Genomic DNA, 18,837 nt, shown 5'->3' on the forward strand with positions numbered 1-18,837 from the left:
GTTCTTTGGATAATTTTATTATTGCTTGCAAGGTTAACGAAATTTCCTTGTATTAGAAATTTGTTAATCCTTTTCAACAATGAAGTTATCAGCAACTTTCTGGTTATTCCAAATTTCCAAGTGTATTTCCTTTAAAAGGGCTTAATATTTTGGAGGCTAGCCAAAGAAATTATATTTTCAACATGCTTACTTTAGGGAGCTCTAATTTTGGAGCCACCTGTTCTGTCAGAAGGAAAAAGAACAAGATTGAAGTAACCAGCAAGAACCAGATAATCAAGTTTGCATTCCTCAATGTACAATTAAGTAGAAATCCAACACTGTTTTTTGTTGTTTGAAGAATTGGGAGCATAAACATTCACATAAGTGAAGATGACTCTGCCCAACTTGATAGGTAGAGAGAACCATTGTTTACTCTGGTGACCTTCATTCTTAGTGAGATTGATAGTATTCCAGGCAGTTAGGAGATCACTAGAGGCTCCTTTGACACTAATAACTTCCATCTCAAAAGTATTCCAAATAGAGCTCTAGGAATCACATGTATCTACATGATCTAGTTTGGCTTCTTGTATTCCAATTAATACATTACGATGTCATTTAATTAGACCCTTGAGGTAGTTTATTTTGAGGGCAACACCTAAGCCATGACAACTCCACTCATTTCATGGAGCGTTTCTTACTTTTAGAGAAACCTTCCAGATTTGCCTGTGTCTTAGCCACTATAGTCTTTCCTTGTTTCTTCAAGTCCAACTTCCTAGTTTGTTCTTCTTCTTGGCTTGGTAGCAGACCTGGTGAGAATATGATTAGGTATAGTTCCATGTACGATGACTTACTCAATTGTTTCTGATTGCTCCTACTCAAACCATTTCCCCAAGTTTTCAGTGGGCAGATCCTCATGCAGTTTTGGTGAACTCAGTATCTCATTATGACTTGTTTCCTGATTGGATTGTGGTTGATTCTCCTCATTAGGCTTAGAATAGATAGCATGCCTTTTTCTTGATTAGAAACGAAGGCAGCAAATTTATTTGAAGTCTCAGGTTGAAAGTTGGCAGGCTTATGTCTTTTGCTCCTAGATCTCCTATATTGGTTCTTTTGCTGGACTTTTAAAAATCCATCAGCCTTGGGTAGCTCATTTGAACCACAAGATTCTTCATTGAGATGATACTCTCTAGAAAAGTGGCCATACTTATGACAACAAAGGCATTTGAAAGGCAAATGCTTATAATGTAACACTTGGTTGTGTATTCAATCAAGAATCTTAATACCAATATATTTAAGGAAGGTTTATTGTGAGATCTAACTTTCACATAGGTATGAGCCCATGCAGCATCAAATGATTTGCAAGATTCGAGTCCAAACTTTTTCCAGTTTTATTATCTGTGATCTCTGAGATGGTTTGTTCCCAAAATGCAATGGGAGAAAGGGAAGTCTTATCTAGACTGAAATTTTTTGGGCACATACATTTTGAGGGTCGAATTGAATAGACCAAATATTCTGGAATAGAGTTGTAGAAGCCATAAACTAAGTGTCGCCTTGTAAAATTGCATGGCATTCAAACTTCAAGGGAATGCAAAGAACAAAGGAAATGAGGAGATTCACCTCAAGTTTTAGTGTCATCCGATTCTCGATTTCTTTCAATAAATCCAATTTGATGAAGTAAATTCACTCTCACAAGACAAGCACCTTTGATGATTCACTCGAATGCTAATCTCAAGCTCATATAATCCAAGGCAAGCAATTTCCTCCTATTTTCAAATTTGATAGAGGGTTTCGAGAGCCAGTTCCCTCCAAAAAATCAAGAATCATCAAAATGACTAAGTTCTTTTTCCTCTAGGCTGTCCTAATTTCCATATTATCTATTTTCTTTTATTCACAATTTTATATTCCCTTTTCCCCCATTATGTGTTTCATGAGTACTTTAAGTGCGTAAGGCCTTTTTCCTTTTTTGCAAAAATTAAAATAAATTAATAATGGAATATTTTCCAAGTCTCAATTAAGTAGTTTGAACAAATTTAAATACAATTCTTAAGGCAACTATCCTAGTTTTATTTTTCCTTTATTTTTCCTGATTTCCATTCTCACCAAAGCATTTCAACTAGATACTATGCAATAATTAATATATCAAAACACAATTATGAGCAGATTTAACTAAGCCACTCAATTAAATCACACAATTTACGGATAACACACAACATGAACAGATTCCAAAATCACCATTGTTTTGGATCCGAACGTACACAGGGTCACACATGACTCATCTCACACTTGATTCAAGTACAATAGGGATAACAAATGCATAAGGCCCAATGTGACATCTCCAAAATAAGCACCTTTAGGGGAATAGCCTAGACTTCTATGCTCAGGTGGGGAAATAACCTTGTTCTAATACACTCAAGTTGCATGTCAAGTGTGCTTGCAACATGTATAAATTTATAATAGCCGAAGCAATGCATTATCACCCAATGAGGTACATCATCATATAAATCATAAAATCAGTACACCAAATTGTCACACAACCATAATAATATTCATCCACAAGTATAAATATAGATATATCTATATATATCTCTTTCCTCAACCATAAAGTAAAGTAGAGCCACTGTTAGAGCTAAAATATATCACATGCATGACACCATAGATGCCAGTACAAACATGCTCAGTACACCTTGATGCAAAATTATGAAGTATAACCATCATCACGTCTAAATCCAGGGTCACAAAATACCAAGTGTGAATGCTGGAGGCATCACATTTAGTTTATTTCATTTTGCAGCAAAACCCCAGAGAAATTATTATGCATTATGTGAATACTTGTATATTTTGTCAATAGTCTAGTGTGTAGGGTTAATTTCGGTTACAGGGGAGATTTCCTTTCCATCTTGTGTTGTCCTGAAAGGGACAAATTAAAGTGCTAAGTTGGAACAAGAGTGAGATCATGAGAATGCAAAGTTCAAATGAAGCATTATGGCTGATGGAAAGATGGAACAAATCAACTGAGAATAGCTATATATGGATTGTGGGAATGGGTTGAAATGGAAGGATGGAACAGAGGTTATAGCAAATGGATGATATGAACTAGCTGTGTCCAGCAAAGAATGCAAGGACTACATGTAGCGTATTGTTATTGGGCAGGTGAGAAGTGATAAATATAATATAAAATAATTGAAGATTATGTATCATTTTTCAACCACTTTATGAAAAATGTAGAACAAATTCATTGTGACTGGTTCAATTTTGTTTATTATCTAATATTATTCCATTTATTGCTATTTTATCATTCATTAGGCTGCTAATATTGGAAAAAATCTAAGGGTTATGTTGGATGGGATTTTGAAATTACAAGTCTGATAACTAGATACTGGATGAGAGTTTCTATCTTAAATAGTGATGAAATTGAGTTGTCATTGGCAGTTGCTTTTTTTGTGGGAAACTTGAGCATGAAACTGTCATTGATTTGTGGAAGATTGTTCTTGTAACTCTGAATTCTCTAGAATGACAAGAAGAATAAAGTTATTGAACTGGCAACATATGAGAGAGTAGGCAGGCACTTGAAGAAAAGAAAAAATAGAATTCAGCTGAACCGCTCTACACGATTGATGACAAACAGATGATACTCTCGAAATTATTGTTGAAAGACATGATAAGAATGACGTATGAGTCAAAGTAATCTTTTTTAAGATAAAAATCTTGAAAGAGGTTTTGTGTACTAAATGCAAGTAGCTAAGGTATACAGGCAAAAATGGCCTGGAAACACAAGATACATTTATTTAAAATGTATTCAACCTTAGATGTTGTCTAGCATAAAACTGGTATATGAGTCAAGGTATCTCTGGATGGTTTCCAACCATTTTTTTATTTGAAGATTGCCAAGTCTAATAACAATGATGCAAATACGCTTCAAATTTGAAGTAGGTAGCAGCAGCATAAAATGCAGGATATTGTATATTGTGAAAAGGCAATAGAAGCATGAACATCAATTCTAACAAAGCAGCAAAAAGTGTAAGATGAGTTGTTTGTCATTGTAAAGTGTAAGATGAAGAAATAAAATTGATAACCTGACTTATCTGTTCGGAGGATCTGAGTAGGCATGGCTCAAAAAATTGTCGTACAGAGTCAAGGAGTAACTTTGGAAGATCCCATAAGAAGCTACAGAAGAATTTTAGACTAAATTTTATCAAAATAAAATAATGATGATATATCAATCATTTCGGACAAGGATTTAGAATATTTCACAAACTAGATGAACTACCTTATCTTCTTCAATTAGCTGAGATGATAGGAATAAAATCTTCAAGTCATTGGACCTATGAATCTAGGAGTTTTCTTTATTATGAATTCATGTTCGCTTATGAAGATACTGTTGTGACCATTTCACACATCGCCCCATCGCAAATGGGGCCCCCTCTTTTTGCTTGTTTTTCGCTCGTTTTCGCTTTCGTTTTTAGGGTTTTGTTAGTTAGTTGGTCGTCTGGATTTAGGGCCAAGCCTTAGGGTTTTAAATTCTGTCTTTTCAAGCCAAAATCCAGTCGTTTCTTTAGGGGGCTTTTGAGCTTCCTTTTCTAGGATGCAAATTTTGAATGCAATGATTTCGCCAAAATGGTCTAATTTTCAATTGGAATGTTCATGCAGAGCTTGAATTTGTCTAAGTGTTGACCGTCAATGTGAATTTTTGTCCGATTGAATATTTTGACCAAATTTTGACTTTTTTGAATTTTGATCCTGGGCATTGGAATTGGTTTGTTTTCGCCTCGTGAAGTGTTAAAATGTGAAAAATCATGTTATTTTGGCCTGTAGGAGCAAAATCGCTCCTGTCCCTCAGTGAAGGACGGGAGCTCATTTTCAAATATCTCATCATCCCTGCAGAGTCCAGACAAATTTCAAGTTGGAAGTGATGGAGAACGGCGATATCTTTCCATTGAATATAAATTGAAGATTTTTATAAGCACAGAAATGCCTCCAGGAGGAAAATCGCTCCTGTCCCTCAGTGAAGGACCGGAGCTACAATTCAAATTTCGCCTTGTCCTTGCAAGATTTTGAAAACTTAATGATTTGAGGACGTCCAAGGGAAGATGCTTTGCCAAATGAATATAATTTGATATGCAAAAACGAAGGAGAATGACCTATATTGACCAAATCGCTCCTGTCCCTCTCCAAGGGACCAGGGCGAGGTACCTTGTAGCTCTCGTCCCTCTCCCAGGGACCAGAGCGATTTCCTTCATTATGCAAAATCCAGACAAGGGTCAAGGCAAGTTTACGTTCAAAAACAAGGGAAAACATGAGATGAACGCATTGAATATAAATTGAAGATTTTTGGGACGTCCATAACAGTGTTAAATGCCTAGTTCGCTCCTGTCCCTCAGGAAGGGACCAGAGCGATTTTTGATATAATTGCTTTTCTTGCAAGGTTACAGATGATGTCAAGGCATGGACGAATAGAGTGAAGAGGGACGAATCCGTTGAATATAAACTTGGAACCTGGCAAAGTGAGATAGTGGCCACAAGGGAAGGATCGCTCCTGTCCCTCTCCAAGGGACCAGGGCGATACAATGATGATAATACTCCCTACGCAAGTTCAAGGTCGTTCCTCCAAAGTTCAAGGTCGACACAAGTCAGGACAAGGTGGCGAGGGACATTTCAAGGCGTCTTCATCATGCGCAAACACTCAAAGGACGTTAAAATGAAGAAATTGACACCCTATAACATAGATCGCTCCTGTCCCTCAGGAAGGGACCAGGGCGATGTTAGATGCATTGGCCATTTCATGCAAAATTTACGTAAGGACAAGACGTTGCAATGTTTTATAGGGTCCATGGCGTGATAAAAGATGATATACAAGAGTTTTTGAACGTAAAATGATCATCATTTTGAGCATGGAGACTATATCGCTCCTGTCCCTCTCCAAGGGACCAGGGCGATTTGCTTTGGATTCCTCGTTTTGCTTCAAGTTCAAGCTAAGTCAAGACGTCATAAGATGGCATATGGTCCAAGGCATCGTTTGAAGATAATTCGCAAGGGTTTTGAGCGTCCAAACATTGCTAGTCATGCTAAAGGCTTCCATCGCTCCTGTCCTTTGGACAAGGACCAAGGCGATATCATCAAAAGCACGCATAGATCAAAGCCAGGCGAGGATAAGCAAGGCAAGGGACATCGTTTGGAGGGCATTGCAAAGGAGATCGAAGTTTAAAGTCGCCAAGGTCAAGGAGAAAACGTGGATCGCTCCTGTCCCTCTCCAAGGGACAAGGGCGATGGTCCCTTTAATGCATCCAAACACTTCGTGCAAACAAATGAAACAAACGCAAAAGGAACAAGTATAGGTGTTGTTCGCCCTACAATGAAGATCGAAGTTAAAAGATGCAAGGTGGACGTAGAAATTTGGAGATCGCTCCTGTCCCTCTCCAAGGGACAAGGGCGATGAACACTCAAAAGGCCTTTAAGTACGCATGCAAGGCGATCAATTTCGAAGGACCATCAAAATGATCGATTTTCAACACGAAGATGAAGGAGTTGGACGTAAGAAATGCAAAATCAAGACCAAAATCATGGATCGCTCCTGTCCCTCTCCAAGGGACCAGAGCGATGAGGTACGTCCCTTTATTTTCATATTTTTGGCGCCAAATTAAACAATTCAAATTTTCCTTAAATGCTAAATCGATTTAAAAAATTGAAAATCCATTTTTATTTAGCATTTAATGTGGCGTTACCTTTTATTAATTATTTTTTGCCTTTATTAAAAATCGAAATTCTCATTTAAAAAACGCAAGGCATTAATAATTAATTATTTAATTAATATAAAAATTGATTTGAAGCGCCCAATTAGGCAAGTCGGCCTTGTTATTTTATTGCAAATCATTTAAAAAATGGTTTTATTTGTCAAGTCGGCCTAAGGGGTGAAAGGATATGAGCGCTATTTATAAGGGGAGTGAAATGTTCATTTTCACATAATCATTTTTACCTTTCTTCATGCGAATCAAGAAGAGGCGAATATAGTGCGAAGTGTGTTCAAAGGTGGTGCGATTTCAAACCAAAGGTGGCGCTAGTATCATCTTGTGTGGAGTGCGAATTGCGTTGAAGACCAAAGGTGGTGCGAATTTTATTCATCCAAGGGTGGCGCTTAGTTATCAAAAGGTGGTGCGAATTTGAAGACCACACCAAGGGTGAACTTGGAGATCCATCTAAGACCACGCCAAAGGGCGAATTTGAAGATCATTTAAGACCACGTCTAAGGCAATACTTGAAGATCACGTTCTCTCCAGAGGTGGCGAAGTCAATTTTGAGGAGATCATATTGAAGACTATTTTATACCTCAATTTTTGCCTAGGCGAATTTCGTTTTTGCATTCTAGAGTTAGCTCTCTATCGAGGTATGGCGATTTAATTATTATTGCTTTATTCATTCATCGTCATATTTCAAATTTTGAAATTTTGAGTTTTGAATCTCTTAGCTCAATCGTGGTTTTTTTAGGAAATGATAACTCTAGAGACTTATCATGAGGTTTCCTAAAAACTTTTCTCCCTTATTTACGCTATTTATTGCAAAATCTATTTCTTATAATGAAATGTTGTGTAGGTATGGCGACCCCAAAGGCGGGAGCATCCACCAGCCGCTCGGCTCTCATGAAAGAGGATCAGAAGACCGAAGAAGTGGAGACCAAGATCGTGTCAAAGTGGAGCAACATTGGAGATACAAACTTGGGGAACTTTAGCACGAAGAAGTTCCGAGAGGTCCCTTACATCGGCAAGCCATCACCTGTCGCCCGGAGAATAATAGAGAGTGGCATCATTAAGGCGGCCGGTTTTCCTCCAGCTATTTAGTGCCACGAGTTGATGATCGAGTGTGCCCGTCACTATAATCCACAGTCCAGGACAATTGTGTCCAATGAGGGAAACACTTTGGCGTACCTTTCAGAGGAAGCCATAAGTGAAGCCTTCCATCTTCCAGAGCACAGGGACATGATATATAAGAGCATTGAAGGAGCCAGATCAGTGTACGATGATGATCCAGATGCTTGCCTAAGCATAATCAACAAGAACTGGCTACTCAAGAGTCGTCCCCGTCTGAGCAAAGTACCGAACACACCGCATCGGATTGATTTTCAGGAGGAGTACCGAGATTTGATTACCATGCTCAACAGAGTTACAGGAGCACCTCATGCCTTCTATTTTGAGAAATGGATGTTTTACTTCATCCAGGTGATTGTTCAAGGAAAGGGTACGATACATTGGGCTAGGATAATTAGCCATTGCTTAGACGTACAGTTGAGGAGACTCAGGGCTACTAAGTCCTTCCACATGAGTTCATACGTCATCTATGCCTTAATCAGGAGCGTTGAGTACGCAGGACTACCTCACAGAGGAGTGATTGGAAGAGGACCCGGCGAGGTCAGAGCTTGTGAATCCTATACCTACTTGCATCATCCACCAGGGAAGAACTACAAGTTAGTCAATGATACTTTCACGATGAACATCACAAGGACGTTGCAAGGAGGGATTCACAACAGATTATCTCAGGATGCCCAGGAATTCATCAAGAGGTACGGTGCTTGGTTCATTCAGTTTCCCAAGTTCACTTACATTAGAGTGCATGGATGTCCTTTACCTCCATACATGTTGCCGAGGTACCCGACAGACATAATTGTGTTACTTGAAGTAACAAGGCAGTTGGCAGCATATGTGAAGGCATTCAGACACAGACATCAGAATGGAGTTCAGGTACCTATTATTTTGGGTAATTCGGTTGAGGTATGCCCTAGTGTCTTAGCCATGGATGACGCAGAGAAGGAGTTAGCCTTGTATCCTTTTTCATCTTTTGCTTGGAGGAATAGTTTTGATCCCCATGGACATTTAGAGGAGACGGTCGGTAGAAGATTTAGACATGAGCACCAAATTGAAGATTTTATGATGAATCTCCTAGATGATCTCGAAGTGAAACGAAGGATACATTCTAGATTGCCTTTGGATTTCATCAGGAAATGTAAGATTTACAGAGTGGCCGACCAAGCTCAGGACAACGGCAGGCACATCCAATCTTCATATGATAGAGAAAGCAAAACAATAAGTTTGAATTGGAATGAGCCCGAGGCCGTGGATTTAGATGATTTGATGGCACCAGTCTTGTCTTGTACTCGCAGATGGGTAGACGTTCAGCATTAGAAGTTGAGAGAACATGGCATAGCTATGTCTTTTACCTTGGAAGAGAAACCAGCCGAAGGTGGAGCTAGTGTTAGTGAAGGCAATCCTAATCCTAGGGATTCAGGTGAAGGTAACCTTCGATGTGCCAGTGAGGGCAATCTCCATTCGAGAGGTTCGAAGAGAAAGGAAAGATCGGAAAAGAAAGAGCCTTCCAAGAAAAAGTTAGGTGCCAACAAGGATCAAACACCAGGTACGTCTTCCAGACCAGAAGATGGAACAGTTCGAGTGGAAGAGTCCATGGAGTCGATGGTACAGAATGACAGACAGGAGGAAGGACAGGCACAGCATGTTTCGTCAGATGGATCTCTCCAAGACTATGATTTAGATAATGATAATGAAGTAACATCTCCTCCCAGACAAGAAGAAATAGTACATAAAGAAATTCAAGTTCAAGAGACAAGATCGAATATCCCAGATTGGTTGAAGGAAAGATTGACTAAGTTGATCGTAATTGAGGACGAGGACAGTGCAATTGATTTAGAGAGCCTCGTGGGACGTTCACATATGACAACAGAGAAGAAGAAGGCTACAAAGATGTCCAAGATGATTCGAGATGAGACTGGATCTAGAAAACTGCAGATAGCTACACCAGCAGCAGACAAATATGAGGGTGAGATCCTAGCAGAAGACTATCATATACAGACTATTGAGTTGGGACCATCCACAACAGAGCAGACTTTAGATGATGCCACTGACACATTTGAGGCATTGAAGGACAAGCTTAGAGAAGAAGTAGAAAAGAATAGAAAGCTTGAGAGAGAGGTCGGTGCATGGAGGACATATTTCAGTCACATCAATGAACCTTTGGGACGTCAGGATCCAGTTAGATCACCAGTGCAGGCATTGCCCCTTCAATCGATCAATGAAGTAGAAAGATTCAGGAACCTGGTCCAGCGTACATGTAGTTGGATGGATAGATCTCATACAATGGCCATAGAGTTTGTTACAAGGATGTCGAAGATCACCCATCAGGCTATCCAAGTTCTTGAGATAATCCACAGATTGATGGCAACAGTAGCTGCATTTGCCCATACCAAGGACGTTGTCATCCCTGTCTTGAAAGTTATAAGGCACACATCCAGAAGAATTTTAGCGCAAGAGAGGATCTTAGAAGGTGATTCTCACAGTTTGTTTCAGTGGTCAACCTTACTCCATATAAAGAGTGTTCTCTTCGAGGACATCAGTGTTAGATGTGGTCAAGTTGAGGAGGTGATCAATCCGATCCAGGACAGAGTATTTGAGGTACTTCGTACCATTCTTGGCAGAAGGATCGAGGTCGAGACAGATGTGGATTTACAAGAATTTGAGGATAGAATCACGATCATCTTCCGCAAGGACGCAGATGTTACAAATGAACAGTATGATCAGATGTATGCCACCATGCTCCTGATTGATAGAACAAAGGAACTTGAACCTACTTGGGACGCAGCTCTTCTAGATGCATTTGATCAGGTTATCCACTTAGAAGAGAGTATCAAGAATCTTCCCGAGATTCCAAACACAGAAATCGAAGGAATCGTGACAAAATTCATTGCATATGCTAAGAAAGAGAATTGGAAAGGGAATAAGATTCTAGATGAAAAGTTGTTACAGATGACATGACATCTTATTTCTCATTGGTTGATACCTCCTAGATTTTTGTGCCAAATTTAATATTTGGCTATGTATTTAATGTTGTTCAGTAAAAAGGAGGTCATTTGTAACAAACCCTAATTAGGGTTTAGGTGTCATGATCTTGTCCATTGATTTACTTTCAATCTGGACCTTTCATTGTATCTGGGGATGCTATTTATACCCCCATTTTTCATTTCATTTGGTAATAGTGTAATAGACAATAGTCAATAGTTGATGTAATAGAAGAGAGATTAGAGTTAGAAGCAATTTTTATTTTGTAGCAAGATTGAGTCTTGAAGAGAGAAATTCAAGCAATTGTTGTATATGGTGACTTGGAAATCAATAAAATATTGAAGTTATGGTGTTTTGTTGCAAATTTCTTAAGTTATCTTCATGGTTGTTGGATGTACTTGAATCACGCTCAATCAAAGTAGTTTGTTAATTTGAAAGACTAAGTGTGAGATTTGATATTTGGTAGGATTCGCAATCCAAACCACTAGCTTCTTGCTGATTGTAGGAACGCCCTGCGTGGTCAACTGGAAAACACTTTGAGTCCTTAACCTTCAAGCATTTTCGTATCTAGGATATGTACCTTCATAGTAGTGTCCTTGGTCTTTGATGCATTGAACTCCATTATTACCTTAGAAGATCGCACTAATTTCAATTGAGTTGTTATCTTATGGCAAAATTGAAGTTGGTTGAGTCTTGCCAAATCTCATTCATGCTAAGTCGTTCATAGGGTTAGGCTAGATTAGACTTCCTTAAACCCTATCCTTTTGCTATTTTTGAAAGTTCCTTTTTAGATTAGTAAAATCTTCGAGCCTTTGGAATCCGTAAGACGCCTTGGAGGAAACAGCAAATCACATCATACCACTAAAAAGCTTGTCCACACGTGGAGACCCCACTAAAAGAACCTTGGAGTCCATCTAACTGATCCTTTTTGCAGATCTTCAGCAGTTAGAGACTATTTTCTCAAGAGAGGATAAGATGCCTGTCGGTATTTTATTCTGTGTATGATTGTGTACAAAATACACGTCAACAGATACCTAATCTGGACTATTATTGAATTTGTCAAGATGCTTTGAATTTTACTGCTGGATGGTTGCCAGGATAAACACACTGAGTAAAGATATATGGTAAATGTAAGGTGATTCTGCGTCATGGTCATGAATATTTTGTCTATAATCCTATATATGAGAAAACTAGTTTGGCAGTAGTTATTGCCATAATTAAAGTGGAATAGGCAAAGGGTCGCATTGGTTTAAAATATCAAAACCAATAACGAAGAATTCTTGCCATCTTTTCTTCCAGAATAGGATAGTTTCAGTTGCGAGCTTGATGTTGTTTTTGGAACAAGTTTGTGAAGAGGGGTATCCACTTCTTTTAAACAATTTATCAACAGTATCTTCATTGATTTGTACTATGCTAACATGATCGCCTAAAATAGCTCAGTAACTTGATTACCTATAATGCCACACCTTGAGTGATTATTGAGAAATATTCTCGTAATATTTCTCTTTTCTTTTTCGTATTCCCTTCATCCACAATTCTTTGATTACTCGCCTAGAGCTTCAGTCTTCAGGGAGGGTTTTAGATAGCATTCATGGTGTGTGTGGTTTGCTCTTGTGCATTTTGATCGGTTTTAATTTAATAGTTCATTCTTCATTAGGGTGGGTCTTTACTGACATATTGACATATTGTCCTAAACCATCATTTCCATGAGTGGAATCAACTTATTTATATGGAGATATATAATGTATTTGGCATCGTCTTGTGATTCCAGGAGTATATTCTGGTAGAGAGTTTTTAGTCCCATTTTATCTTGAACAATGTTTATTAATGCTGTTATTTTTCACATTCAGTTGTTCGTACTTGTGCATGACAACGTTATTGTTTCTGTTTTATTGGTTTTGATGCTCATTTATCTGATACATGTTGTAAACTTTCTTCAATTTACTACGTGTAGCACCTTCATTATTAGCTAAGGATTCGAGTTCTACACTGACATGGTTTTGGTTTTTATTTCAACTTTTATGAGTGACTGATTTTTAATTTGTGTTGTCTATAGGAAAAGGAAGATGCAAAAACTATTCTTCGAGGATTAAGGAGTGAAAATCCAGCCATGGATTTTGAGCAAGCTACACCCTGAACTCTTTGGCTTCTTTGTGGGGCTTTCTGTATCATTATATGCTATTGCAGTCATCTGCAAAAAATCCTTTTTCTTTTGGACGAAGGATACAAACATCAAATTTTAATGATGTTGCCAGTTTTTGCATGGTGGTTCGTGTTGGCTTTGAAGAGCAATCTTTGACCTCAATATATTTCTCCTTAGACAGTTCTTGACGAGGTTCTTCGGCAATGTGCATGCTTACACCTGCAAGAGATTTTCTAGCCAATTTTGGACATTTATTCTCTGTCGTAATTTGCCCATCATATTGTTAATGTCACCATATTCTATAGAGTTATTTCCCCTGCGATATAATAATGGTTATTTGAAACATTTTTAAACTGCAAGGGTATAATAATTTAATCTCGGTAATGCATTCAACCATTTCCAATCCAACACTATCCAAGAGGAAAAAATGCCTTTACTATGTTTCATCTACTAGGCACCAATACAAAAATGTACATTTACCAAGAACAGAAGTTTTCTGCCACATTAAAATCATTGGGGGGCACTAAGAGAAAAATAAACCACAGGTGTTGGATGCTTGCCCTCTCCTGCCCAGGTAAACAAATATTCATGTACTGGGTATCGGATATAGATACAATTCTCTCGGATATGTTACAAATACTGTATCTAGTCATGTCTATATGTGGGCCCATATTTGGGCTGTATTCGATATGGTTGGACATGACTCCACAGTCTGGTGTTTAATATATATAAAGAGTCGGGGGTAGAGTTCAATTGGTGAAATCACCAGGCTTTCGTTATTGGGACTTGATTCAAATGAGTCTGAGGTGGAATTTTAAGTCTATATAGTAATATCTATGTTGAAATATTTGTTGGTTGTTATGTTGTAGAGGAGTTATTCCAATTTTGGTTTTTATTGGGTTGGGAATTTTAAGTCTATATAGTAATATCTATGTTGAAATATTTGTTGGTTGTTATGTTGTAGAGGAGGAGCTACTCCAATTTTGGTTTCTATTGGGTTGAGTTGTATCTTCAAAGTTGCATCTGAGGTGGAACTGTAAGTTTATATAGTAATATCTATGTTGAAATATTTGTTGGTTTTTATGTTGAAGGGGAGCAGTTATTCCAATTTTGGTCTCTATTGGGTTGGGTTGGTCTGGAAATTTCCTTACGAATTTAAAAAACAAGATATATATTATTTAAAATAAATTTTATAAATTAAAGTATAGAAAACGAATAATAATCAAAGCTATAAGATTTCCACAATCCATTCAAATATTATGTTGAGATCAATTGACGAAATCATTAAGTTTTCATTGAAACGCAAAAAATAAAATTGTAAAAGAAGCTGCATTAAATTTTCATTGAAATACAAAAAAATAAAATTGGAAAAGAAGTTGGATTTAATGAATGAAATCAATAAATAAGTTTTCGTTGTGGAGACTCATATTCCAGTCTTCAAAGTGAAGTCTGAAATGAAATTCATGTTATGACATTTAGATTTCCATTAATAACTATTAATATTAACATCCAAATTATTTTTAAATAAAGTAAAAAAAAGTAATATTATCTATGTTGAATAAACCATATAACTGTATATTACTTGTTGCTTAATGGATGAGAAGGGGAGTCGATTTAATATCATGTAGTTCTCACTTCCACCCTCATTATTATCGTTTCTTTTTTTGAATTTGTTTTTCTCTTTAGTTCTATGTAGGTCTCATGATAAGGGTAGATTGATAATTAATGGCATCTTATGCTACCAACATAAATTATATAGAGATCTCCATAACATGGAGAGCATGGTCTTCAATCTACTAATTTTTTTTTTTGGTAAGTACACAATAAATTCAATTAATCTTTGGTTTATGTGATTTGCTTATCATATAGGATGTCTATATATCCATGATTTGCTTTGTCCACAAGAAAATAAGAGAGCAAAAATGGAAAATATACAACTATTTTGAAGAAATTGGATCAGCATGAAAGAGATGTAAATGTCTCCATATTTTGTGTCGTCTCAAAATTTTTTTTTAAACAAAATAGAATACATGCAAAGAATGTTAGGTAAAAAAGAGAAATGCCACATAATTTTCTTTTTGTATCCATATACCTACAAGAGTAGCATGTGTCCTCAAAGGGGCATTAACATACACAATTACATGCATGTGGGAGTACTCACCATTAAGCACACAAGACATATTATTTAAACAAAAAAGACATGTACAAATGAGACAAGGACATAATGCCTACTCATCAAACTCCTCATCTGACAAGTTCACATATTGAAATAGTTGCCATATGAGGATTTGAGATGGGTGGTGGAGCCAACAAAGGTTGAATGGTATTAGATTGAAGAGAAGTAGAAAAGGTGACATTATGTATGTGGGAGGATCAACATCCCTTTGAATGTCCATTAATTGGACAATAATTAGTGAGTAAATATCATTGATGGTGTAGGAACATCAACAATTGAGTCAAAAAGTCACCCATTAGCTACACAAGTTGGTGGTTCGAGTGGGGAATATTCCACTACTCTCTAATTCTTTATGATGCTAGTATAAATAAGGGAACTAGGATCAAGGCACTATGGAAAAGGAGTCACCTTAACTAGAGAAATATAAGATGTAGAAGAAGGCAGAGTGGAAGGTGTTAGCTTAGGTTTGGGTTGGTGGTGGGTTAGGCTGGATTTTAGAAAATGATTGGTGGCAAAACAAGGCATAAGAGGATGGTATTGGGAATGACACAAACATTACGTTAATTGATGGGTTCCAAGAGAAGGAATATCGAGAGTTTATGGAATAAGAGGATGATAGGTATTTTAAACAAGGAAAACCTCAATTCTTTTAGATTTCTTATTAGTGGTTTTATTTTGAGATTTTTCAAGAAGTAGATCAAATGTAGGTTGGATAGGAGGCCAATGGTTAGTGCTTAGGAGGTCTTAGGAATCCCTTTCACCTTGTTTTAGAAGTGGAAGGGTATGATTCTTTCACTTTTTATTTTTCTTTCGCTTTATTAAGGATGGTTGTAGGAGGAGAACTAGAAGTTAGGGGGTATGTAAAGTAGCACAAGATGGGATAAATGACGAGGAAGATTGAGACATGACTAGTGAAGTAGGTGAAGCAATGAAAGGAGGTAATGGGACGAGGGAATCATTTTTTTGAAGACATTAAAATAGTATAGGTGAAAGAGAATATAAGTATATTAGTGTGAAAATATGTTAGTAAACTAGTTAACTTTTACCTATTTGCACACTCATACTACACTTAATCTCACTTAGAGGTTATCTAGACTTTTATCTCACCTCATATGCACAAAACACATGTCGTACACTTTTCTCAAGTGAGCCCACATGTGTCACATCTTGGAGGGGTAGTCAAATTTTAGCACTAGCGTCTCACCTCCTTATCCTCCCTTTATATGCAAGGTCTCTCTTGTAAGTTTGTATGATCCACATTTTATTAGTATATGTTAATTATTTTTGGCTTTTTATTTATGCAATTAAGCTTTGTGAAAGTCCTTGAATTTTTGCAAGTGATTTTGGTTGCTTCAAATGGTATAAGGTTGGGGTGGGTCAAAGGCGCTGTCTAGAAATATTTGAAGTAAAAATGTCCTAAAATAGAAATTAGTTGATATGGGTTACAAGGGATGTTGAAGACATGGCCATCATCGAGGAATTTGAGACATTGGTGAATGCCTTTCAAAGGGATAACAAGCGTTGCATCAAGCCACGAACAATCTAAGAGAATATATTAGTAGTCTGAGGTGGGGATGCCATGCAATAAAACATCCAAGCATTTGGACCCTACTTGGATTGGAATGGTGATGATGCAAGTGTAGGTATTGATTGTTATACAAACATAAAGAACCATTTGAGGGAAAGAATTAATCTCTTTGCAACCTGGTGATGTATAGGTACTCTTCCATGGCTATATGGATACAGGTCACATGATCCAACATATTTCCATGAATAATTTTATGGTGTATATGCACTGAGTAATGTACATAGGATTGTTATGGTCATTAGATTGTTAGGCAAGAAAGTGATGACAAATTTTCGTGTAGGTTTGACAATATAATTTAAAGGACAAACATCCAATGTGTCAACATTTTAAAGAATGTGTCAGCGTTAGATCAAGGGTCCTCACTAGGCTTGGCAAAGATAGGTGTAGGATTAGGAGTACGAATAAAAGAAATCAAGGTGGTCAAATCTACACAGTTTGCTATGAAATGTCTTATTATATATTTGAAGGTTTTGGTTGAGGAAGCAATTAACTTGTTTCACACATCATTAATGTTCACAACTTGGATGACAATTGAGTCAATGAGATATTGTATTAGATGTTGTAAATAATGCATCTCTTGTTGTCATGTTGAGAAACATGATGGTATTGGGAAAATGACTTTGGATTGTATGTTTTGAGAAGGGGGAGAATTGTGTCAAGGGGTCTAATGGGTAGTAAACGGATAGGGTTATTAGAAAGAAATTGCTAAAGAATAGTGTGAAGAGAATCAACAAGCTTTGTGGAGTGACAATGTTTCTTTGATTACAAGGATAATGCCAATGTTGTAGAAGAGAATGATATGAAATATTAGTTTGACTCAGATCTGAGGTAATTTGAGCTTTTTGAGAAATACAATTGTCCCATTTATAATGTGAATAATATGATGAATATGGTGTAGAAGGAGTAGCCAAGTTGGTCAAAGGAAGCATTTCAAACTTATTCATTGTTTGTCAATAGTCATGGAATGCTATGCATAAAAATGAGAAAGAAGGGGAGTGCACGAGAAGAATCTCATCTTGTATTTGGTGTTGAAGATTTTTAATGAAGGCATGTTGAACATGAAAATTAGGAAGGGGATAAGGAATTTGAGAAAGAAGTGATTGACAACAAAAAAATTAAATCTATAATGTTTTCATCAAGACCTTGTTTATAATAAAAAAGGTCAATAGAAGTAACCCATGTACCAATATTTTCCTGGAAATGTTAGTGGAAAAGAGGAATGAGCCGAATGAAAGAATGGATGGAATGATCAAGCAAAGAGTAATAATAGCTATACCAACCAAGGGATTTTATTTAATATGGCACAATAATAGCTATACCAATAACTTATCATTAAATATGAAATCATTGTGGGCGGTAGTGAATACAAAAATGTGGGTCTAAGGGTCCTCTTTTCCATTAAATTTATCAAACCAACGTAGTTGAAATTAAGGTAGCGAAGGAATTGTGAGAATGCCTAACAAAAGTAGGCTCTGATGAAAATACATTTGGTTGATAGGTTGGGATGTAGAGGAAAGAGAGGTGAGATGCATTTGCATGTTCCTCATGTTTGACATTAATAGGGTCAATACTGTGGGGAGGAATGGTGGTATCAACAACAATGGTGAATGGTTGAGAAAGCAAGGGTTGTGATGAGTTAGATGGTCTAGTCTCATAAGTGATGGGAAGGGATTGGAAAGGTGGAACAAATGAATAGATAGAAATAGGGGTACAAACATTATGTGAGGAGAAAGAACCTATGTGAGTAGGCACGATAGAAGATGCAACATGTGTAGGGTTATGAATATGGGTGTTTAGTGTAAGTAAAGAATTAGAATTTATATATGTGATGAGCTAGAGTGACTTGATTGAGTGGTCAACAAAACCTTTGAGTAGGAGCATGCTGGTGCATCAAGGAAGGGATTAGTAGTGCAATCAGTGTTTTCATCAAGCACAAGATATGTTTGAAGGAGAGATAAGTGTTTCTATTTTGTGGACTCTCTCATGTGATCAACTACTTAGGGTGTCTCCTCATGATCAATCTCATTTTCCTCACCATGATGATTTTATTTATGAGTGGTGGGCAAAGGAGGAAGAGTGAAATGAGGCATGCCATACAAGTAATTAGAAAGGTTTATCT

The 18,837-nt window shown here is 37.1% G+C and overlaps 1 protein-coding gene across 2 annotated transcripts in view; it reads left to right on the forward strand.

Annotated features, from left to right (window-relative positions):
• The window catches only part of LOC131066735 (anaphase-promoting complex subunit 8), a 30,909-nt gene extending 17,547 nt beyond the window's left edge, over positions 1 to 13,362 (forward strand). Inside the window, exon 5 of one of the 2 annotated variants that reach the window (XM_058001570.2) lies at positions 12,868 to 12,982. Coding sequence is in view for 1 of the 2 variants with exons in the window: in XM_058001569.2 (XP_057857552.1) it covers positions 12,868 to 12,948 (81 nt within the window). In the remaining variant the exon portion in view is untranslated. Of the gene's footprint in view, positions 1 to 12,867 lie in introns of both variants that reach the window. The other variant, XM_058001569.2, reaches the window with a different exon arrangement.
• The last annotated feature ends 5,475 nt before the right edge of the window (positions 13,363 to 18,837 follow it).

Source organism: Cryptomeria japonica, chromosome 9 (genome assembly GCF_030272615.1).
Source record: "Cryptomeria japonica chromosome 9, Sugi_1.0, whole genome shotgun sequence".
Lineage (NCBI taxonomy): Eukaryota > Viridiplantae > Streptophyta > Pinopsida > Cupressales > Cupressaceae > Cryptomeria > Cryptomeria japonica.